We start from the raw sequence: 24,872 nt of genomic DNA on the forward strand, positions 1-24,872 counted from the left end.
TTGCATCCATCAGGTGTCTGGGAAAATGCACCTGCAGAGTGCAAAGGCAGTGGCATTGCGGACGGATGGATGGGAGGGGCCTTCTGCATCATAGTGCTTTGTTGTTGTTGGTTTTTAATTGAACTATAGTTAGTTTACAATGTTGTGGAAAAAAAAATGTTAGGGGGGTGGCAGTAATTAGGTTTTAATTTATTTTTGATTGGAGGTACTGGGGATTGAACCCAGGACCTTGTGCATGCTAAGCATGCGCTCTGCCACTGAGCTAGACCCTCCCATCCATCATTGCACTCTGGAGGGTGTGGCCCAGCTGTGTAGTTCCAGGGCAGGGCAGAGGATTCGATTTCATGCTTCAAGGTCCTCTTGTCTGATGCTTGTGGCTTAATGCCTGTAATTGAGCTTCAATGACCACGTCATACCCATCACTTCAGCAAGTGTGACTAAATTTAATAAGGGAGCCAGTAAACACAGCGTTTGCTTGTAACATTGTAGATGGTGAACTTGCCCAGAATCTTTTCTTCCTGGGCAATGACTGGTATGCCTGTAATGCTTTATGAAATGAAATGAATCTCTCACTACAAGAACTTTTTTACAACTGCCTTTTGGCTGGCTCATCAGCATGTGAAGTGGTAGCAGGGTGGTTGCTGATCAGATCAGATCAGTTGATGAAAGAACCCTAGCTTTCCACCACGGTCATACGAGCAGATGCAAAGGTGCTAATTCTCAGTCCTGTATTTGTCTCCAGAAGTCCTATGTCAGCAGGAGGCTCCTCACAGGGAAATCCATTGACTGACAGGTATTTGGTTCTGTCTGTCTTCTGTTTAGAAGACTATTCTAGGAAAACATCAGAGAGGTTAAAAAGTAAACAAATTGCCTGGCATCAAGTTAACCATTTAAACATTTTAAAGAGTTGAAAATTTAAACAATAAGAGTGGACTGAGAAATCTAGAGGAAGAAAATTGTAGTTTGCAGGTCGGAGACGCAGTTTTTTTGGTAACATTAAGGGTGTTGGGTTCTTTTGTCGGAATTTGAAGGGAAGCATCATAACGAACTGACAGGTAGTGACAGGCAGGGACCCCCAGTGTGCAGAACACTCAGGAATGAGAAAACCAAAAATATAAGCACCTCCTGAGTCTCCACTTTCGACTTTGAGCATTAGTTCTTTCCTTATTTTGAAAAGGATTGCACTTTGTGAAAAGCTTGTCGTTTTTATATTGAGATCCTTTCTAGAGTCTGAGGAAAACAGCCTCAGTCTTGAGAGCTGAACTCAGCCCACCTGGTGGTCTGGGAGCCTCTTCAGAACGTCCATTCACTCAGTGGAAACACTCAGTGTGTGTGCCACATTCTGGCCATTTCCACCAAAGTACGCAGATATTTTCAGAAACACTAGTGACAAGACCACCTTTGGGGAAGGGGTCAGGGAGGTGATCTGTCTCTTGAGTGATGTCCCAAACCTGTCAGAACCCCTGAAGGCACCTGAGGGATTGTGTCTTCTTTTACTGAGGCAGTTTTTTCCCTAGTGTAACTTACTGTGTGTGAGGAAAAAAATTTATTTTTCAATTCAAGTATAGTCAGTTACAGTGTGTCAATTTCTGGTGTAGAGCGTGCTTCAGTCACACATATACATACCTATATTTGTTTTCATATTTTTCATCATGGGTTACTAGAGGATATTGGATATAGTTCCCTGTGCTGTACAGAAGAAACTTGTTGTTTATCTATTTTATATATGGTAGTTAGTATCTGCAAATCTCAAACTCCCGATTTATCCCCCCCCGCCCCTCCTCACCGGTAACCATAAGAGGAAAATCTTCCAAGGTGGGTGTTAGTGGCTCTGGCTAGGTGCTCACCCTTGTCGGGGAGAAGCAGACCGTTTTCTGAACAATAGAAAATGTGTCATTCCTTTCTTCCCTGCTCTTTCTCCCATCTCCTTCTGAGAAGCCTGTAGTAAATCATAAATTAAAATTCCCAACAATAAGGAAGGCTGTTGCCAGATTGCTCAGGGCTGTTTCACACCCTTGCTCTCCGCGTCAGCCTGTCAGACAGCTGTGAAGGGAGCTGCATCTTCCAGGCTTGTGTTCTGTATCCAGGAGCCCCTTGATGGCCTGACAGGATCGCAGGGCTTTGTGTGTAGCGTAGATGATCTTCTGAAATAGGTCTCTTTTCAGAGGTTTATAACTATTATTTTTTCACGATGTGATCAAAATAATAAAAACTTAGAGGTAAAGATAAAATTGCTACTGATCTCAGCACTCTAAAAGAGGACCAGTCAGCACGTTTTCTGTTGTTTCTGCCTATGATAAAATAAAGGATAATGAACTTTTAAGGTTCCTAATGCCCCAAAGCCTTGAAATTAACAGTACGTGGAAGTTCTCACCAAATTAGATGGATACCTCCAAATGTTCTGAAATACCAGTCTTCGCAGAAATTTTAAAAAATCGTCTCATTTTCTTATAGATACTAATAACTGGAAATAAAAATGTAGTGGTTTGTTCAATGCACCATGCCATTAGACTGGCTTCAGTAGGACTCTGAGCAGGATTCTGGTCAGTTCACTTGTTCCTGTTCCATTTGTTTTTTGTCTTGTGGCTCAGACACTCCTCCTCCGAGGGATAAATGGAGGAAAGATATGTAAGTAAGTGCTCTGAGTAAACAGGCTTAGTAGGATGCCCTGGAATGGTTCTGCTTTTTAAAGGAAGTACATGTTCACAGCATTTCTAAGTTCTTGAATATCGTCACGTTAGAATTTCTCAGACACTTAACAGAGGACCTGTTATTTGAATTCATTTTGTTGTTTGCCCTGATTCTCAGCCCCACCACAGGCATTACTGATTTTCTCAGAGTCTGCTTTACCTCTTCTTGGGCATGGTTTAGTGTTGGATGTTAAATTTGGATCCTTCCTAAGAAGCTTTGATGACTCATACTGAACTGAAGTGCTGTTTTTGACCTAAAGAAAATGTGAGGAAATCCATTTTGCTCATGAATTAAGACTCTAGGAAAGTTGTGGCACATTTTCTTGAGAATATCTGTGTTCTGTTCATACTGATGGCTTCCAGAATCCAAAGGGGTGTCTTAATTTCTGATTTCTTTTTCTGTTTGGACCCTGTCTCCCCTGCTCTTGGCTCTTTCCTGGGTTCCTTCATCGTGTTGGACGTTTTCCTCTGTGGGTGTCAAACGCCCAACTCGTGCGGGAGAGGAATTAACACTTCCCAGCGTTTTTATAGTTATGTAACATTTATATAATTTTCTGTTAACCAAATGCAAAAGTGCTCACTTTATAGGTATTCTTTTTTAAACGTGTGTGTGTTGGCCTCGAGTGAGTTGAGTTTGCAGCGTGAGGATTGCAGAGTTGGAGGGCACTGGCCCGCCCCCTCGTGTCCGCAGCCAGCTCTGCTGCGGGGTCTTGGCGCTGGGGTCATCTCCGCTTTCTCAGGTGGCCAAGGTATTGTGAGGGAGTCTTAGTTAAAGAAAAAAGGAGAAGGTGTTGAAATACTTTGTTTCCTATGAGAGCGCTGAGGCCCGTTACCGTGGGGTTGAGGTTGACTTGACCTTTTGTCGAAGTCAGAAATAGAAGAACAAACACGAGTGAAATCACTTGAAAGGAACCTGGAACTATCACACTCATGATGTGGTCCCTACTGCGTGGTGACATCGCGCCCAGAGCCCATCCCGCAGGCTGGCCCCGCTCCCGGGCAGGTGGGCACTGACCGCGGGAGAAGGCACCGCCCTCAGGAAGTTCATGTGTGAGATGGCTGTTACCCTCTGCATTTCTCTCTGTTCTGGTCACTTCTTTATAACAGACAGGATAGGCAGAGATGGTGGTAATTCATAAATAAGGAAACTGGGGCTCAGGCAGCTTAGAGACTGACTTTGATCCTCGCGCTAGTTAGTGCCTGAGTCATACCCAGAACCCAAGATCTCACCCCTCTCTCTCCCTCCCTCAATTTAAAACAAATCGTGGTAAAATATACATAACATGAAAGTTCCCATTTTAAATGATAAAGTTCAGCGGCATGAACTGTTCACATCGTTGTAGAACCATCACCGTCATCCATCTCCAGATGTTCTGATCACCCCAGACAGAAACTCTGTACCCATTACACAGTAATTACCCCTACTCCCTTCCCCGGCCCCTGCCATTCTACTTATCTCTATGAACTTGATGACTCTAGGTCCAAGTAGAATCACACAATATTTATCTTGTCGTGACTGGCTTATTTCAATGAGCTTAATGTCTTCAGGGTTCGTCCATGTTGTGGCCTGTGTCAGAATTTCATTCCTTTTTTTTTTTTTTCCATCTTAACCACTTGAGTGCACAGTTCAGTAATGTTAATTATATTCATATTGTAGTACCATGAATCATTCTTTTTTAAGGTGTTCCCTGGTATTTACCACATTTTGTGTATCCATCCATTCATCCACATACATTTGGGGGGTTCTACCTTTTGGCTTTTATGAATAATGCTGCTGTGAACAGTGGTGTGCCCCCATCATTCTTTCCTGGACCTCTTTTAATGACTTTGTAGAACTCAATATTAAAAGTAAATTTTCACCTGTAAACAAAATCAATTTCTTAGAGCATTATGGGTGTCAAAAACCTTAAGTCTAAATCTCATTAAATCAAACGAGATCATTTGGTGTAAGGAGATTTAACTATGGGGAACACAAATGGAAATCATCAGCTAGAAACTGAATCATTTTTATTTATTCAAGGGAATAACCAGCAAGTGCCTGTCAAGAATGAAGCAGACAATTGTGAAACTTTGAAAAAGGTTGACACAAAGTCTTCTTCAGAAAAGAAGATTCACAAAGCATCTAAAGAAGACATGTGTTCTGAGAAACAGGACATACCTTCAGTCGAGGTCTGTATGCCTTTTTTTCTTGCCTATTAGAATTAAACCTATTTTTAGGGCTTAGTGTACGAATATCTGTGTGATAACTGTACATCTATATTTCATACTTTTCGAAGGGGATAGCTATACATTTGAATTTACACTGATGATTAAGGTTGATATGTTCAGAGAGTTTGTCTTCTAATTATACAGGAGATGCTAAAATAATTTTTAGTGACATCAGATAGCTTTTACTCTCAAGGAAGCTGTTCTTAGGCAAATGGTTTAACTCCTGGGTAAAGATGCTAGAATAGAACCAGGGCACATATCCAGCATCCATTTTTAGAGCATAATCTTTCTGAGTTAGAAGCATAAGCTTTTACATAAGCAGCCCCAGGACGGAGATGCCTTTCTTGCTCTGGTGTGTGGGCCCTAGTGTGACAGAATCCCAGAAGAGAGGGCAGAGCTTGTACTGATCCAGCTAGCTCTTTCGCTTCCCACCAGCGTGGGCCCCTGCAGAGTGTCTAGAAAGCAGAACTCATCCCTGTATCTCACAGGGGAAACTACAGTTCTCAGATAAAGGTGGGCAAGGGAATTAGGAGAATTACCTACTTTGGATCAGAACAAAGCGATCTGTGTATTAGCACAAGCATAGTGAAAAAAATAGACAGATAGACTGTAGTAAAAATGAAGGAAAGGAATAAAACATACAGAAGAAAGATGGAGACCCCAATCTGGAAGGAAGCATATCCAGAGACCTGAAGGAAACTGAGAATACGTCACACTATAGACTATGAATTCAATAAAATAAGAGTCTTTAGAGGCAAATTAATATGCTAGGATGAGGTTGAAAGAGGTATTATAAAGCTCAGTCAATACATGTAGACATTACGTTACATGTGCAGTGGCTGAAAATTGACTCATTGACCTGAAGAAAAGGCTTTGAGATCATCAGAGTGAATGTGTAGGGAGAAAACTTGAGAGACTGAAGATTTTGGAGAAAAGGTGATGATAGATACGGGTACAAAGACAAAACAGCCCAAGGTAAGAAGGATGGTTGTCTAAGTCAATGGCCCAAAAATGGATCAGAAAAGTATTCAGAGATGTAATAGTAAGAAAACTTTCCTGATGTGCAGGAAGAACTGAATTTAAAGATCCAAAGGGCACACCGTGCACACCAGGAAAAGTGGATGGACCTGGGCACATCCCAGTTAAAGTGTTGGACTTAAAGCTTGAAGAAGGGGACAGGGTATAGCTCAGTGGTAGAGCGTGTGCCTGGAGTGCATGAGGTCCTGGGTTCAATCCCTAGCACCTCCGTTAAAAAAACAAAAGTTTAAAGAATTGTGCAGGAGAGGCAGGAAGATCAAAAACACACACACTTAAGCCTGCCTCAGACTTTGGAGAAACATCTGATGCCAGAGAACAGGGGAACAGTACCATTTAGAGAAAGATGAAAATATGAACCAGAATATTGTGTCCAGCAAGCTGACACTCAGGCACGAAGGCAACAGGATACTTCCCTAAACTCAAATGAACTCAGGAGCCTTACTCCAAAAATGAAGATAGTGAAACTTAGCCAACTAAGGTAGACCTAAAGACAGAGAGCCAGGGTTGAGGAAGCCGTGATAAAGGTCTCTTGTTGAGGTTTCTGTCCACTTTATATCCAGGAACTAAGACCTGACAGTTACGACTGCAGCCCAGATCGCAAATGTTAAAACCTTAACAAAGCAAAAATAATAACAAAATCTGCAAAAACAGGAGGTGAAAGGTAGGTGAAAATAAGTTTTAATTTTCATGTTTCTTGGTAGAGAGCCAGTACTGTGCAAAACTGAAACGTGTAGTTTAATTAAAAGGGTGAAAACCTGCAAAAATACCTTTCACTATCTTTTTCTTAACCTTAGAGAGATCCATAGGGAATTAATATATTGTGGAGGAGAAACAGTTATTTAAGAGTTAGTAATTCCTTTGGTTCTACTTCAGTTTCTTCTGTTAAGTTCAGCTAAAACTGAGCCTTAATTTTTTTTTATTGAAGTATAGTCGGTTTAGAATGTTGTATTAATTTTTGGTGTACAGCATAGTGATTCAGTTGTACATACATATATTCCTTTTCATATTGTTTTTCATTATAGGTTTATTAAATGATATTGAATATAGTTCCCTGTGCTATACAGTAGGACCTTGTTTATTTTACATGTAGTATTTGTATCTGCATATCCTGAACTCCCAGTTTATCCCTTCCCTCCTCTCTGTCTTCCCCTTGGTAACCAAAAGTATTTTTTCTCTGTCTGTGAGTCTGTTTCTGTTTTGTAAATAAGTTCATTTGAGTCATTTTTTTTTTTTTTTAGATTCCACATATAAGTGATAACATATGGTATTTTTCTTTGTCTTTCTGAGGCTTAAACTTATATTTAAAAGCAATACATGGCCCCGGTATCATAAATTATTCCCATCATCTGTCCTGCCTTCCTTACGTGTGTAAAAGTTCACAAAAATATAGTAAAAAAATAAGGTTTGGGAGAATAACCTGGTTATTTCAGAGTGGTAGGATTTTGCATGATTTTTTTTTCTCTTTCTTTAAATGACTGTGCTTAAACTCTATGTCATGTAAGTAAGTGAAGTGAGAATGATGAGAAAATCACAGACAATCCCAACTAGGAATCTGCAGCCTGCTGAGAAAGACAGGGCATTCCCACGTAGTCAAGTGCTAAAATCAGTCCACCGTGGAGGTGGTGTCGGACGGGAGATGCCCGCCTAGCCTGCAGCAGCCGCGGGCAGTCCCCGGAGGAGGCAGGCACTTGTGCAGGTGGAGGGAGGAAAGGCAGGGCAGGGGACGGGAGCAGTAAGGGAATCTTCTGATGAGAAGAAGCTCAGGAGGGGGAGTAGGGGGAGTCGGCGTCCTGCCAGGGGGCCAGGGCCCTCGCGTGCCAAGTCCAAGTTTGGCCTTTATTCCCTGCATCTCAGTTGGGAACAGAATGAAGTAAGTGAGCGATAAGCAACAGGAAAGGATGGTCACCTGCTGAGGAACTTCGGGATCGAATTTTTGAAGGCACATTGGTTCACATAGAAAGTCTTTTTGGAGTACTTGGCCTGAGGGTGGCCAGCCTAGGGGCCCTGCTGCAAATCATCGAGAGCTATTGAAGCTTCCTGAACTTGGGCGGCTGGGGAGAGGGTGGATAACAAATGGGAAGCCACCTGCAGGCTGCGATCTTTTTGCAGGTCGTCATTGAGTGTCTCTCAATTCAGTTTCACCGAGGCAGGCAGAAGGCCTGTTGTAAAGAGCCCGTGCAGTGGTTAGTAAGTGCCGGAGTGAACGTGTGAATTGCGTCTCTGAAGTGTTAGTCTGCGTGTTTTGGAGGCTGGGCTGGGGAGGGCACACATGAGCAGCAGCCCTCTTGTAACCAGGCTCTTCCTCTGCCGGGGGCGTGATGCAGTCAACACCGTGTCTGGACGGGAGCCGGTGTAACCCACGGGGAGAGCAGAGGGAGAGACAGAAGAACCAGCAGGACTTCTTAGCGCCTCACTACATAAAGGACAGGACCAGTTTTTCTGCCAGAGCCGTTTGTAAAAATAACTCCACGGTTTTAAGTCTGGGTAACTAGAAGATGGAGAATTGGGATTAACGTGAAAAGTTCATTTTTATGTCTGTCAAGGCAGTGGTGCTTCGAGGTTAAGAGCGTAGACTTTGCAGTCAGACTTCTTGAGTGTGAATCCAGCGCGACACTTACTCCTTTACCTTGGCTGAGCTACTCAGCATCGCTGTTCCCTCATCTGAAACATGAGGGTAATGACAGCATGTGGACCTCATCGGGTCGGGGGGGTTGGCTGAGCGAATGTCAGTGTCGAGAATAGCAGCACCAGCAAGTACCGCCCAGTGGTGAGAACCACGGGAGTGACAGGTCTTGACTGGTCATCGCCAACAGACAGGGGCGGCCGGAATGGGACCCCGGGGGGCCTGGTCACGGGAGCTACGGAGCCAGCACCTTCCATGGCAAGGCAGGCCTGGTGTCCTAGAGTTGGGAGTTGTCCCCGTGGAGGTTAGAACGGAGGGGTGACGGGCGTTCTCCCACATGTGTACAGAGATCGGGGTTGCAGACGGCTTGATGGGGCACATATAGCAGAGGGCTGGCCAGCTCGCCGAGCCACGGAGGCAGAAGCCAAGCCATGCATTCGATAGAGGAGGACATGAGGTCATGAGTAGAAACTTCCGTGGTCCACTGCAGTGAGGTAGAAGCTGAAGCTGAGATGGGCAGGCCTGTTGGCCCCACAGCCCTGTGTCCTGGAGGAGAGGTGGGCGCTCATCGCTCCAGGCCCCTCGGTCTGCTGGCAGTCAGATGGTGCCCTGCCTGCCGCACGTGGGGTGCGGGGCCCCTGTCTCAGCCTCTGCCGCCAGCCCCAGCTCTCCCCCAGCTCCTGTGCCAGACTTGCCCCGTCCGCATGTGCCCTTGGCTGTGGCCTTGCTCTCACTCGGGGCATCCTCTCCCCGGTGTGTCCTCACAATCAGGTCTCAGGGAGCACGAGCCGCGTCTTTATCTCTGTCTGCAGAGCCCAGACGCTTCCTTGACACGGTCCCAAGGGTTGTGTAAGTTCCTCCCTCCTTTCCTGATCTGTGAGCCTGGGCAGGACAGACATCTGGCCTGAGTGGGGGCAGCCGGCGTGACAGTGGGGATGCAAGGGGTCCGAGGATGCAGCGGGTCTGGGGGACTCGGGCTGTGCTGGGTGGTCCTCAGCTCCTCGCAGTGACCGGAGTGGGTTTTCTGGTTGCGGCCTGGTCAGTCATTCCTTTGCTGTCTCTGTGACTCACTCTCAGAGTTCCGTAGAACTCTTCCTTAAAACCCCCTGAGTGTACTTTCCATTTCATTGTTCATTTGGAGAAAATCATTCTCAATAAACACATTCCCAAGTGCAGTGCTCAGTGTTTGTTTTTCTTGTACATTCTTGGGGCCTAACTTTGCAGCTAAGAAAATTGTATAAATCTGTCTGTAGCACATGGGGAACATTCTTCTAGATTTATTGGCAAAGGAGGTTGGAACCCACATTTGGGAGCCACAAACTAAATTTTAATCCCAGCATTGGCTGTTTATTTTCTTTTAAGCAGATCTTTTTCTTTTTTTTTTTTCCCCTTAGAAAAGGAATTCGTGATTATTATGAAAGCATAAAGGAAGGAGGGAAAGATCTGTCCAAAATGGACTCCTTTTTGCATTCTTCCTGTGTTCTCTTCCTTCTCTGAGCAGGTGTTTAAAAACTCAGGGTCATTTTTATTGTCTGTATAGTTTTGTTATAATGTCGTACTCCTGAATTTTCTCATGTTAGAAATTCACGGGGAACTTTGTTTTTGGTGGTTACGTAATGTTCCATCATTTAGCTGTGCCCATAATCCGGACCACTCCCCTGCAGTTGGACTTTAAAGTCATTTTGCAACTTTGACTTTGCGTAAGTAACACTATGATGAGCTGTTTTGTTGTTAAGTCTTGCCTGAGTACCTGGTACATCCTTCCCCTAGACTTCCCGAAATAGAATTAAAGAGGATCAGCTGGGAAGGCCCCTCGTGCGAGCTGCCAGCTTGCTTTCCAGAAAGGTGGAGCAGATTTCCCCTCACACGCGGTGTACGAGAAGGATCATTTTACTCTGGTCTCAGCAGCACGGTTATTTTTTTTTTGACAAAGTCTTGGTCAGTGTGATAGGTAAACGGTTGTCTTGTTTCACATCTCAATTTGCATCTCATACTAGGGGAAAGTAAGCATTTTCCTTCATTGTTTTGTAAAATTCTGAAAAACAGAAGCAACAAATCATGCATCCATGATCTCACCATGGACTCTTTAAGAATTTTATTTTATTTTTTTTAAAGTAAGTTAAGCAGTAAATGTCCAACCGGATATCACTGGCCCTGCTCAGAGGCACACACTGTTAGGTATGCTGCCTCCCCAGCCCTGCCTCCTGTTTGCAGCACAGGAACGCCGTGTAAACACACTTTGTGGTTTTAAAGCCAGAATGGAAAGATGAGGCACTTGTCTATGATCTGTCTTTCCTAAAAACATACTTTATTATTAAATATTTTGAACAAACTATTCATGTTTTGGGCCTTTTCTCTTTCTTTTGTGAATTTGCATTTCATGTCCTTTGCCCACTTTTCTAGTGAATGTTAGTGTTTTTCCCTTGTGTTCTGTTAAGAACATGGGTGATGGTATTAACTCTATCAGATAGTAACAGCAGATCTTTTTCTTTGTTTGCCCTTTCCCTCTTTTTTTTTTATTTGCTTTGACTTGTATGCAGTGGCTTTAACAATACCTTTGTGCAGTCAGCCTGTAATTGCTCTCTGATTTCTTCCTTTGCTTTTATCAGTAAAGCTTCGTAAATCGTATTTCCCACCCTGTGGCCAGTTGAATTGTCCCTCCTGCAGGGAGATCAGAGAACTTAGTTCAAACAGTTCAACAATGGTGGTGGTAACAGCCCAGTCTTCTGTAAACTGCTTGCTGTGTGTCAGGTAATTTAATGCTTACAGCCGTCTCCTGAGGAAGAAACCGAGGCAGAGAGAGGCTGTCTCCTACCCGAGATTCCGCAGCAAGTCAGCACCAAGGTTCAGACCAGGCGGTCTGGCCTCAGAGATGGTGTCTCAATTTCAAGTCCACGTGGACTTTCAGTTTCCTGGTTAGTCCCGCCTCCCCGCGTGGGACACCTCCCTCCCAGGAAACAGAGAGTCCATTGTCCCTTCATCCATCCTCCTGCGTCTTGACGAGTCTGTGGCTCTAGTTCTCCCAGTCTGCGTTCCCCTCTGTCACATCCGCTGCCAGCCTGGTCTCCCCCAGCTGCCTCGGGCCGGGGTCCTCACTGCCCGAGCTCCCCTGTCCCTCTCCATCACGCACGCACACGCAGCCAGCGGAAGGGCCACTCACTCGTTTTCTGTTCCTCCGCTTGTCTCCTGCCTCTTCGCTCCCCTGTCCACACCCGCTTCCCGGCCCGTCTGGTCTTTGCTGTGGACGCTGCTCCTCCAGCACGCCCCGCATGCTCCTAAATTCACTCTCCGTATATTCATAGAAGGTGATGATGCCCCTGACCGCCGAGGCCCACCCGCGTGTGGTTCTGCAGTACCTGCCCTCTCGCGGGCACGTGATGGCCGTTCTGACCGGGTGGGGTGGAAAGGCAGCATGCGGCAGAGTGACTCCGGACCGGCTCACCCCCTGACTCCACGGAGAGGCTGGTCCTTTTTGTGTGTGCCCCTGGAGGGACAGAGAGGCTCAATACTTGCTGTACTGAAAAGCCTTTTCATCCCTTAAAAGAAGACAGAGTAGGGCAGGAGAGGGGGAAACTGCCCTCCCCAAAGCTGGAAATCCACAAGGAGCACTACAGGAATAAATGTGGTTTGTATTTACCGTTTAACATTGGGTCATGTCTGACCATATGTCTTTAGTGTGAGTATTTAGCATCAAACTTAAAACAATTAGCAGAAGGTCCTGGAGGATAGGGTTTTGTGTGTTTAACTTGTCATATTTTCAAAATACCTTCAGAATCAGAAAAAAAGTTAATATATACTGGGGGGAAATAGAGGAGTCTAAAGAAGAAAGCAAAAAATACCATAATCGCACCACATGTAGAGTTACAATTTCATTGTATGTCTAGTGTTGGCTGATTGTGGTGAGCGTATTGCTTTAATAGATACACGAGGCTTTCAGTACCCAGATGTATCATGTGCAGACCTCTAAAACCTTTTATTTCTCTTCTTCCAAGTCTGTTTTAAAGGGGCAGCGTGATGGAAGGAAGAGAAAGAGTTAATTGTTAGAAGGCGTAAGACACGAACTACTTTAAAATGTTAAAGGTCAGGGGAACCCCCTCCCCTTGGGCCTGTTAGGAGAGCATGCCTGATACTGAAAAGGGGAAAAAGCCCAAATTAAAAAAAAAAAGGATGTCTATGTATATAATATATGATATATTATCTATACTGTATTTGTATCTCACGCTCAATTGCTTTTCAGAACCACATTGAAAAAACATCAAGCATATTCTTGCCTTATTTACTTAAAAAGCTTAAACTTGTTTGGAGCATTCTCTGGAGTTTTGGCTGTTCTCTTAAAGTTCATCTATAAACACAAGCATAAATACATAAATTATTCCTAAGTTGAGTTTTTACGTGATTTTTCTTCAGTAGTTAATTCATGCGAATTGCACATACCAAATAAACAGGTGAAGGATGGAGGATTTATTGCCACTGAGGCTAACAGCAAGCTGACCATAAATTGCTAACAGATGTTTTGCCTTTCTAGCCCCTGAGGAATTTTATAGGCAACATTTTTTTTTTTTTTTCTTTTTTGCAGAGGTTGAAGGAGGTAGAGAAAAAAAGGAAATGAAAACAAACTGGAGACTAAGAAATGTATGTCTCAGTTTTCACCAGTGCTGGAATGTTCTGAATCCAGACTGTGTTGGTCTTCAAAAGTTATAAAGAAAAAAAATCATGCAGAAGTTTTTTTATAATGTGTATTTAGTAAGTTTAAGCCTTTACTAAAAGTTGCCTTTTTTTTTTTTTCTTTTTAGCAAGAAGATCCTTCTAGGAAGAAGAAGCTTCAGGAGAAAAAAGAAGGAAGTTTACAAAATTTAAATTGGAATAAAAATCGAACGTGTAGAAAAAACAAGAAAAGGAGTGCTGCCCAGGTCTTGAGGTACGTCGTGTTTGCAGTCCCTTTAAAATCTTCATCCATTATTTACTCTGCAGTTTTCCATTTAGCTCTTTATCTTTCAATCTTATTTTTGTGAAGTTGGATACAGGTAATATGAGAGTGGCAGTTTTGGATTTTGAGATAAAAATATGTTATGAAAATGAATATTCTTAAAATTAACATATCTTCTGGTTCCATTTTTATTTATTTTGTTGAAAACTCCTTCACATGAACCTATTTTTAAAATTTTACTTAATGAAATGCTAAAAGCTGTGGGTGCTTTTAGGGAAAAAGCATAGACACCCCTCCACACCAGGACCTTCCTTCTGCCTGTGACACGCAAGAGCGCTGGTGGAGCGGGTCACAGAGAGAAACCCTGGGCACAGGCAGCCCAAGTCCCCACTTGATCCTGACCCCACTGGGCTGCCTGGGGTCCTGATAATGAAGGAGAATCCTCCTCATGCACAGAACCATCAGGCCCTTCAGTCCTGCAGAAGGTGGGTTCCCGGGGCTGTGGGCAGTGAGGTGCGGACACCCCGTGGTTTGCTGGAAGGGGCAGAGCCGGCCGTGAACCAGTTAGGCCCTCTCCTAGGGAACCCTTGCTTCCTTGAGACACTTAATCTCCCTGAGCTTTCAGTATCTTATCTGTGGTTATCCCATATTTCTGGGTTTCCAGAAATCTCTCTTTCCATTGAATTTTCGGTCAGTTCTGCAGCTTGAGGAATTTTTCCACCAGGTCAGGAGTGTGTGCTTTCTGACTCCAGATCCCCACCTGGTGGTGTCGTCTCTGAGTTTTGACTCCTTGGGTTAGATTTCCAACGCCCTGCACACAGGCACGGGGAGCGCCTCCAGCAGCAGTGACCTCCCTGGGCCTGGTTTTATGAAGGAGACTCAGGCCCAGCTCCCTGAGCCCGCCCTGAGTGGGCGGCGAGGCGTGTTTCCTCCCTTGACGCCCCTCCGCGCCCACCACTCTGGCTTTTCTTTTGAGTTCCAGCAACTGGGGATTTCTCTTTCCTATGAGCCCAGCTCGGCACTTAACTGTGTTTCTGTCAGCTTGTCCTCTAGCAGGTCCAAACTGGTGTGGGGAGAGGGGTGCACCTCGCTGAACTTCCTCTGGTTGGAAGGGAGCTCTGGCAGAGCCTCCGCCTGGTGGCAGGAGCCCCTGATGGGGGCACATAAGATGCTACTTACAGTGTCTGTCTCCAGGTTCCCACAGAAGTTGTGATCGGGAGCTCAGACCTTGGGATTCAGCCCTGAAATGTGCCCCCTGGCACATCCTGCTCTGGGGAGGTGACCCCAGCAGGGTCAGCAAAATGCAAATAGAGAAAAAAGAAAGATACCCATGGTCAGATGATTATTAACACTGAATCCTGGTCACTGACTGGTAGTTATTCTCATTTAGGCTGAATTATTTGAAAGCTGCAATGTGGTCTCCGGTAGAAAGGAAAAATCACCCCTTGTATTCCTTTACATGTATTTTCGTAAAAATTTGAAGGACTTAAGTGGAATAGAGAGAGAAAACTAGAGTGAAATTTCGCCATGAAATGTTCTGATGTGTTTTTAAAAGCAGATTTCTGACATGCTAAAGAAACAAATTAAGTTGTTAAAGAGTAATTCCCAGGTAGCTTGTAGCTCGTCAAATGTTTTGAGAACACGATGCTTAAGGAGGTGACTGTCACTGGCTTGTCTGTTTCCTTGGCTCGTGCTTCTGTACGCCATTTAGCCCGAGCGGTCAGAAACGAGTGAGACTGTGGCTCCAACTCACATATCTAGTCTTACCTGCCACCCTCCAAACCTGCCGTGAGCTGCTGAAGTTGGACCATATGCAGTAATCATCTAAGCATTCCTGTAGCATTCTCTACGTGTTTCTATGTTTCCTATAACTGTGTTATAGGTCTTTCCTCAAGTTCACGGTCTAGCCAGAGAGAGATTAGTATTGGACTATGAACTCCTGGGAGAGGAACTTCATTCTTTGCAGACACTGCACTGTTTTTCCTAACAATATGTGGCTCGTGGTCATCACTCAGCAAATGTTTGCTTAAGTGGATGAATGAGGAAAGATTTAAGTTAACACTCAGGACTTCCCCCTGGACACCACGGGCATGTTCACCTGCTGAGAATCATATTTTACACTAGAACCAAGGAAGACATGCCAAGAGTTGTGGGTTCTGTTCTCTGCACCTGCCACTTGCCAGTGGACCTTGGGCGACTCGCTTAACCTGCGGAGTTTTATTCCTCTTGCTGAAAAATATGAAGAGATTAAATGAGCATCGACTTAATTCTGATTCTGAAATGGCAAACTCTTGTCCTTAGTAATAACATCTCCCCCTTCCTCATCATCTCCCCGCAGACCCAAAGAGAAGGGGTCTCCAGTTGTCCCAGATTCGTATTCTCCCCTCGGATAAGTCTTGAGGAAATCAAGTAGGTATGTTTGCAGGATAACACGTGATGTGGTTTTTTTTTTTTTTTTTTTTTTTTTTTTTTTTTGGTGGCTCTTCCAGGCCTTCTGAACAGAGTGAATTAAAGCTTGTGTGCAGTGAATTGGAAAGGTCAGAGCTGAGTGGCGACCTGGATGTAAGAAGCTGGTGCATCCAGGAAAATCCCGGGGAAACGTGTAAAACAGATGCTGGCCTGGGACGCAGCTTACCTGCCGCGCAGGGAGAGGCAGGTATGGAGCCTTGCTGAGCTGCCCACGTGCTGCTCTCGGGGTTGCTGCTTCTCCGGGGGAGTGTCCAGTGTGTCTTGATGAGATTGTCACCTCCCAGGCAGTGTAGCTCACTGGAGCCCGAGTAGGATGCTGTCAGGAGGAGTCCAGGTGCTGGGATTCTTCTGAGATTCTTTCCCTAGTGTTGTTGCCCCTCCCGACCTCCCCCTCCCCTGACACGTAGCCATTCTCATCTCTGCGCATGCAGATTGCTGAAGGGACGGTTGGTGCTTGCTCTGGACTGACTTCCTCGGGAAAGAGGGGAGTGGGGAAAAGGCAGGTGAGAACAGCGGCTGTTCTCATGCACACGTGCTAGGCGGTTCCCGCAGAGCCAGGCTGCTGCCCCGTGAGGGCTGATGGGTTGGGTCCTGGGGGGGAGGTGGTAGAGGGCACCCAGCGCTGGGTCCAGGGTAGGGCAGTGCACATTGGGTGCCAGGCGGGAGAGTTGGGGTGCTCCCGCTGACACCCACGTTCCCAGACATGTGCCCACGTCAGTGCACCCGAGACAGTACGCAGAGGTAGCGGGGCTTCTTGTTCAGCCCCTTGACACGTGTGTGTTGCCTCTGGATCTTATTAGAGGTTCTTCCCACCCACTCTGGAACTCTTGGTGGACATTTTAATAAAGAAATTACCTATAAATCTCCAGTCCAGTAGAATAGCTTTGATTTTCTTGAGAGAAATGCTTGTTATTTCCAGAACCGTTTTGGGGTCAAGATTATTATTGGAATTGACGGTCTGAGCCCCAGACAGCATTAATTGTCCATCTGACAGCAGAGCACTTAGCACAGCACAGCTCACCCCAGTGGTTTCTTAAGGTCCCATCATTAGTTTCAGTTAATTTTTGTTTAATTGAAGTATAGTCAGTTTACAGCGTTGTGTCAATTTCTGGTGTACAGCATCATGTTTCAGTCATACATGTACATACATATATTCCTTTTCCTATTCTTTTTCATTATAGGTTACTACAAAATGTTGAATATAGTTCCCTGTGCTCTACACTATAAACTTGCTGTTTATCTACTTTATGTGTAGAAGTTAGTATCTGCACATCTCAAACTCCCAGTTTATCCCTTCCCATCCCCTTCCCACCCTGGTAACCACCAGTTTGTTTTCTGTGTCTGAGTCTGTTTCTGTTTGGTAAATAAGTTAACTTTTCTTCTCTCTGGATGAGCAGAGGTCGCAGGATCTGAAGTTGAACCTTGCCGTCTTCATAGTTTGGCCTCCCTCCTTTGATGAGAGTTGGCCTCGCGCTGAACGTTGTGTAGGTGAACGTGGCCTCTCTTCCTCCCTGCAGAGGGTTACTACCAGGATTCCAGGAAGAAGTGCGGGGAGAAGTCCTGCTCAGACTCCAGCTCGGACTGCGGCAGCTCCTCGGGGAGCGTGCGTGCCAGCCGGGGCAGCTGGGGCAGCTGGAGCAGCACCAGCAGCTCCGACGGGGACAAGAAGCTCACGGCGGGCCCCCAGCACTTCCAGCCGGCCGGTGAGTCCGGGGCTGAGTCGTGGCCCCGCTCCCCGCCCTCCTCCGGACCCAGGACGAGGGCCAGGGCTGCCTCCCCGGCCCGGAGCACAGATGCCTGTGCCTTTGAGTGTTTGCTGTGCTTTGAATTTTATCCACTTTCTTTTTCTTCCTTCCTTCCTCCATCTGTTATTATTAGTAGTATTATTATTTAAGTCTCCATCTTGGAAACAGTTGGAAGAATTCCCACGTTTTCACTTGTACATTTTTATTGTGGTATACACAACACAATTTACCATTTTAACTGTTTCTGAGTGTACAGTTCAGTGGCATTGAGTACATTCGTATTGTTCTGCAACCTCCACCACCGTCCATCTTCAGACCTTTTCCATCTTTTCAAACAGAAACTCGGCACCTAGTCAACCCCAGGTTTCCCTTCCCCACCCCTGCAGCCCTGTGACCTCTGCTCCACTTGCTGTCTGTGAATTTGGCCACTCTGGTAGCTGGTCAGGGGAGTCACACAGATTTGTCCTTCGGTGGCTGGCTTGTTTCATTTAGCATGATGTCTTCAGGGTTCACCCATGTTCTGACATGGCAAGGTTTCCTTCCTTTTTAAGGCTGAATACTATTCCGTCATGGGTATATACCACATTTTGTCTGTCCATTCTTCTGTTAATGGACACTACCTTTTGGGTATCATGAATAACGTTGCTGTAAACAGTGGTCCCCACTTTGAGAAATTTGAAGATGCAGGAAAGGTGGAAGCAGCATCTGTATTTCTATGACCCAGAATTAATTCCTCTTAATTTTGTCAGATTTGTCCTAATTTTGTTTTTAAAGAATAATACTTTATAGCCTGTTCCATTTCCCCCTCCTTGAGAGACTCACCATCCAATGTCATAGACTTGGCGTGTATTCTTTTAGTCCATATTTTATTTTACATTCACACAGCCATCAACAAAATAGAGAATTGTTTTAATTTACACAAAGGAGATCGTACTTCAGGGTAGCACATTGTGGCTTGCTTTTCCCTTGGCATCATTGGTTACAGCTCAGTGTCTATGTAAGGATTTAATTCACCCCTTTTCACTGTTACAGTCGACACAGAACGTGGTTAAGCATTGTATCAGGGCAGGGATTCCCGCTGGTGTCACCGTGGCATCTGTGGGGTGCTCGCTCTGTGGGGTGCAGAGGACCCGGGCTCAGAGGGGTCGTGTGGCTCGTTGGACACACTGGACCCCACGTCTCCCTCAGAGCCCAGCCCACTCCCCCCCACCTCCCTCTCCGTACAGCAGCCTCTCTGCTGGCCTCTGTTCTCCCTCCTGCCAGCAGTGGTACCTGTAAAGAAGGTCTCGTCTGACAGTCCAGGGCCCTGGTACCATAGCAACCTAGACAAACGCCCACTTGTGAGTTGATTCTGTTTCTCAGCCTTTTTCTCATCGTTGGCCCCTCCAGCAGGTGCCTTTGTGGACACCGTTTGCCTAACAACCCTCCTAAAATTTCAGTGCCACCGACATACACTGTGTATCTGTTTATTACTGTGTGCTGTGTCTCACACATAAATGATAAGCTATTCCCAGCCCCAGGAACCAAACCAGCCCCGCCCCATCTGCGGGGACAGTACCGCCAGCGTGGAGGATGCACGGACTTGGATGTAGGCCCTGCTCGTGGCGTTTTATGTGGGGGCAGGGATGGTTTTCTTGGTCACTGAAGACAGCCTGCCTGATAGAAGTGCAGCTGGGGGCATAAGGCCAGCGACAGGAGAACGAGAAAGGTGTTGCTGTGACACGGTGGCATGTGATGCAGTCTGGGGGTGTCCGGAGGTTGTATAGTAAGTACCAGGAAAATGTCCCCATTATAATTAACGGTGTGAAAGACCAAAAAGGCAAAGTGTTTCTGAAGTATGATCCCACACATTTTATGCATATACATACATAAAAAAATTTTTAATTAAAAAAATTAAATTACTCAATGTGTAAATGTCAGTTTAAAGTGAAAATCATTCATCTGCGGTTAATGATATTAGCAGTCTGCGTCTTAATATATATACAGTTGAATTATGCTTGTAAAAACTTGTGATCCTCTCTTTGTTTTTATGCAGGAGACAGTGTTTTGCAAAGTGACTTTCCCCCCGAAACCCCCATCATCTTGAATCTTTCTCATAACATCTGCAACCCCACGTAAGTGTTTCATTTTCCAGCTTCTGCAGTGTGTTTTAGGTACTGCTTTTCCTGTCATTCAGTGTGTTTTTTCTTTGCACTTGGTTCTGCAGGCGAAAATATAAACACCTTTTAAGGATGTGAGAAAGTAAAGTCTGATTTTATTAACAGTTCAGAGCATGTGGTCCCTCCAGGTGAACACGGTCCCAGTGGGAGCATCGGGTATCGCTGGTCCTTTCAGTGATAAGGCCACGTTAGAGAACATCTCATTCCTGAAAGTAGGAAGAACACGAGTTAGGGATGGGAACCATCTACTCTTTGCTAGGACTCGAAATAAAATAGCACTGATGATTCAGAAAAGTTTGCAGGAACCTAGTTGACCCGCATTTGTAATTTCGCCGTGTGCTGATTTCTGCAGCATCGGACAAGATAAACAAGCCCCATTTACTGAGAGAGAGAAAGGGAGGGGACGTAAGAAGGAGAGGGCTTCAGAGTGAGAAGTGGAAGGAAGTGTTAGGCTCCTTGAGGGGACAGGAGGGTGTCATTCAGTGGAACTGGACAAGGGAGGCTCTGTGCGAACTGTTTCTGTCTGGGGTAGAGAGTAATTTGGGGCAGAGAACTGCTTCCCACTGGTGGGAGGTGGATTGGAAACTGCAGATCGATGCCCGAAGTTACCTTGGTTAAAACGTGTTGTTGTTTATTAAAACAAGACTTGGCTGGATCTGGGGAAGTTAACATTTCCAGCCCTTTTCTGGGTGTGTAACATTGTGTCTCCAGTATCCGTATGTTTTTGAGGGGAGGCTTTCATGTAAAAACTCAGAGTGGGTCATACAAATTCAGTATTTCCTTGTTCAGAAAGTCAGTAGTTCCCCTCTTCGTGCTCTCCCCGCAGAGATGCGAGTGACCTCCCCCGGTTCTCGAATGCTGCCTGTCCCAGCCTTCCTGCTGGACCTGCGGGTGTTGAGGAAGACAAAGGTGAGGCCTGTTCCTCTTGCTCGGGATGCCGGCCAGGGGTCCCTGTTGCCCTGCTGGCCGGGGAACTGGGGGGTGGATGAGGCAGGCTGGGGACCAGGGCCCAGGGCCCCATGGCTCTGGGTTTTCGTGCCTCGGGAAGGCACCTGTCCTCTGCACGGGCATCCTCGGGGCCTCTGACTTCAGCTGCCCTTCTGCACTGGCCCTCAGCCCCCTCCTGGTAAACGAGGCACAGATGGCCTGTGGCCCCCAAGCAGCAGTGTGCCTCTAAATACCACTGCCTTTAGTTCCCTGTTCCCGTCCGAGATGGCAGAAATAGAGGGTGGTGGCAGGCCAGCTGGAGAGCCGACCGAGGGTGAGGGTCTGTCACCTGTATCAGCCGACCTCCGCTTCCCCTGCGTCTTCTCCCTCCTCCCTTTGCTGCAGAAGCCTGTTGGCCGGCCTCAGTGACCAGCCTCCCTCCTGCCCCAAAGCCCACCGATCTCTTAGCTTCTGCCGGCCCCTGCCAGGCGGGGGTCTGTGGCCCCAGAGCGCAGAGTGCAGGACCCGGCGGGAAGGAAGCCTGTTCCTTCCTGGGTCTGTCCCGGAGGTTACCTCCAGGCCTTCTTCTCCCTTTCCCCTCCCCTTAACCTCTCTCGCCTTGGTTGGTCTCGTGGCTCCTGTTTTCCTCTTGTGCCTCCTTCCTCCCTAACCCGGTCAGGGCTCTGCAGGGTGAGCCTGGTGCGTTTCACCCTCCGGGCATGCTCGGCTCCGATACGCATGTTTGCTCATGTAAATCGTGTGGGAGCTAAACGCTGCTCTGCACAGTGGAGCTGTTCTACTATGAAGGCATGAGGCTTCTGTGCTGTCCTCTGGTCACATTTTGGACTGGCTGTCAAATTATCAACAGAAATAAATGAACTGTGAGTTCGAGCTGATTACTAGTCCAGTAAAATTAGTTTTCAATGAAAAGAACCTCTTAAATTCAGTAATTTGTTGAGGTGAGATTTGGGATGTTTAAATGGTACCACCTTTTTTCTTGGAGGTAATAGAAGAGGGAGAGGATGTAGTTGATGGTGGGGAAGGAGAAAACCTGTGTCCAACAGACACATCTCAACGTGTTCTTCTGTCTTTGTTTTGTCATCAGTTTGGAGAATTGTATGTCATCTAGTGTCTTAATCCATGGGTGTGTGTGTGTGTGTGTTTCAGGTGTCTTTTACCTTGTCTTCACTAATAATCTATTTCTTTTTGATGATGGGTTACAATCCCTGGCTAGACCATAAAGTCACTAAAGAAATAGAACTTGTCCACAGTTCCTGTCTGCAGAGCCCCGGTCCTGTCCCTGTCTCCCTGCCCATCACCTCCCTCGTGTGCGCAGCCTCAGTTCTCTGATCTGTTGTTACATCACTTCCCCGCCTCCCCTCCCGTGATCACACCCCCTATGCAAAGCCGCAGTCGTGCTTCTGCCCGGTTCTCCAGCTTCTCTGCCTGTTTCTGTGCTGATGAGCGAGACTGGAACACAGCTGCTTGTCAACACGCTATCCTCCCCGGGCAGCGGCTGCATCTCCCTGGGCTCCTCACCCCCGACCCTCCTCCAGCATCTCTGCCTGGTTCTCCTAGTCGATCTTGCGTCCTGTTTCGCTGGGGAAGAGAGAAGCAGTTAGAGATCTTCCCCTGCTCCATCTGCCACCTGTCACCCTTGCTCCTTTCGTGTTGCGACCTGTGGGGTGCCAGTGCAGCCCTCCCCTCCAAGGGTCCTTGCCAGCATCGGGTTTTCTCTAAAGAGTCGTTCCCAGCAGCGTGCAAATATCCTGTAATTCTCCGGTCTTTGAAAAACCGACAGCAGCCAAAACCCTCTCCCTTGACCCTGTTGTCTAGTGGCTCCTGACCCCTTTGTTTAGGGGAACAGCTTGCTGATTCCGACCCCTTTCTCTGGTTCTCCCCCAAACCCTGTGGACTGGCTGTGCTGTGATGCCCTGAGGCAGTGTCTGCAGGGCACCAGTGACTTCCTTGTCTGCAAATCCCACACTCTGTCCTCTGTCTTCAAGTCGACCTCCTGTGGACCCAAGACATTCTGCTCTGGCTGTACCCTCCGGGGTCCCTGTGCGATTCCTCCTCCCCTCTGCCATGCTGGACGCTGTCGCCGGGAGGCCAGGCCCATGCTCCCCTGCTGGTCGTGTCCCCCTCACAGCTTCTCCCCCTCCCCCAACAACTCCCACCTCTGTACCTTCAGTCTGGCCTCATACAGCCACTTGCCACGTGCCCTCTGTCCTTGGGGGACGCACGGATGTCCCAGAGTGACTGCCACCTCCTCCCTCAGTCCTGCTCCTCACCGGCTCCCCACTTGGTCTGTCTTGTCACTCAGGCCAGAAATCTAGGTGCCAGCGTCGCCTTTTTCCTTGTCCCCCACGCACAGTCTGTTGTCTTACTCTCAAAGCCGTCTGCCTTCCAGATGCATCCAGCGTCTGTTCACTCCTCCCACCTCCACCGTGACTGCCCTGGTCCAGGCCGCTGTCATCCCTCACTTAGGTAGTCACCGTGACCACCGGACAGGTCTCTCTGCTTCTGCTCTCTCCTCACTACTGTCTCATTGTTTTCTCTTCTCTTTTTTTTTTTTTTGAGGTGTAATTGATACGTAACATTATATGAGTTTCAGGTGTACGGCATAATGATTGCACATCTGCATATGTTGCAAAACAGTCAGCACAGCGAGTCTGGTTAACATCCGTCACCACCTTGCCGTCTATTTTTAACAGCAGCCAGAGGGATCGTGTTAAACCTAAGTCAGATCACGTCACTGTTGAGGACTGGGAGGGGTCTGAGGCGTTCACCCTAACCACAAGCTAACCAGCTAGTCTGCCACGATTCTGCAGATGCTGGCAGAAGACAGGGAACTCCTGGGTCAGAGGCAAAGGACGTTTAGCACCGCAGGCAGCCCGGCACACTTCCTTCAGGACCCCTTACTGCCAGTCTCTTGGCCGCCTGCACGTGCAGTGGTCAGTGGTTGCATGACAGGAAAGGAGCCCTGAGCTAATGGAGCCCAAGTGTTTTTTATAAGAGGCAGGAGATGTTACCTTTATTGTGTTGGACAAAACAAACTTGCCCCCTGCTCTAAAGGGAGACCCTGTCTCTATCTTCTGAGGCTTTGTTTAGCAAATACCCTTGAAAGGGTAGGTCAGAATGTGGACAGCCAGAGCATCGGGTCTCAGGAAGTACAGAAAGGTGAGACCCACAGAGGACAGTCTCCTGGCAGCACACATGCCCCTTGTTTCTGTGTGGTCTTGGCTTCTGGTCCCTTTGCTCATGAGGACATCACTCCGTTAAGCAGTTCTTGGTTCATCTGATGGACAGAAGGGGGCAGTGAGTCTCTTAATTGGCTCCTACAGCATCTAGTTCCCACTGCTCTCAACAGGACTCAAGCAGCAGGGTGCAGCTGCCCTGCAGCGCTGACCGCAGCCCTGCTGCGCAGAGTCCCGACCCAGCCGCTGAGCGAGGCCGTAAACCCCCGGTCTTCCTTGGGAGGCCGGGCGGCTCGCTCCTCACGTCTCTGTCCTGACCTCTCCAGGCACGGCAGGAGGTGTTAGTGACGGCTAGACTGGGCCTCGGCCGGCCGGAGGGCGTCCAGGGCACTGCTGTCCACAGCAGCCCTGACCAGTGGGCTGAGGCTGCCCTGAATGCCTTCTGGGCCAAGGGGGTGTCTTTGACCACTTCAGCTCATTTTAGCAAAGTTTATCCCACTTTTTCTAATTGGACGGCTCCCTCGTGGTGAACACTGCCCGTAGGAGGTGCGTGAACCACAAGTGATCCTTCTGGGAAGCTCCCTGCATGGCCAAGGGTAGCCCCTCATTGAGAGACCTCCACACTATGAAAGCCACGTGGTCTAGGGGTGCTGTTTCTTTAAACACTCCAAGGTCTCTCTGACCACCCTGAGCGGCCAGTCTCCGGGTTTACAGGAGGGGGACTACCGCCATCTCCCACACAGCAGGTGCAGGGAGGTTTGTGTCTACTTGTTGGGCTCCCCCCATGGCAGAGGCACAGGCAAGCAGTGTCCCCAGTGTAGCTGGCTGGCTGGCAAACCTTTGGATTTCCAAGTCATTTTGAATGGTTGAGTCACGTCTTTCTATGTGG

The 24,872-nt window shown here is 47.1% G+C and overlaps 1 protein-coding gene across 1 annotated transcript in view; it reads left to right on the forward strand.

The window, feature by feature from the left end:
* Nucleotides 1-24,872, forward strand: part of TMEM131L (transmembrane 131 like) — a 159,808-nt gene that overhangs the window by 129,508 nt on the left and 5,428 nt on the right. Inside the window, 6 exon segments of the mRNA XM_032465146.1 lie at nt 4,711-4,859; nt 13,353-13,477; nt 15,976-16,142; nt 17,473-17,658; nt 19,736-19,814; nt 20,686-20,768. Of these exon segments, the coding sequence (XP_032321037.1) occupies nt 4,711-4,859; nt 13,353-13,477; nt 15,976-16,142; nt 17,473-17,658; nt 19,736-19,814; nt 20,686-20,768 (789 nt within the window).

This window comes from Camelus ferus, chromosome 2 (genome assembly GCF_009834535.1).
Source record: "Camelus ferus isolate YT-003-E chromosome 2, BCGSAC_Cfer_1.0, whole genome shotgun sequence".
In the NCBI taxonomy this organism is placed as follows: Eukaryota; Metazoa; Chordata; class Mammalia; order Artiodactyla; family Camelidae; genus Camelus; species Camelus ferus.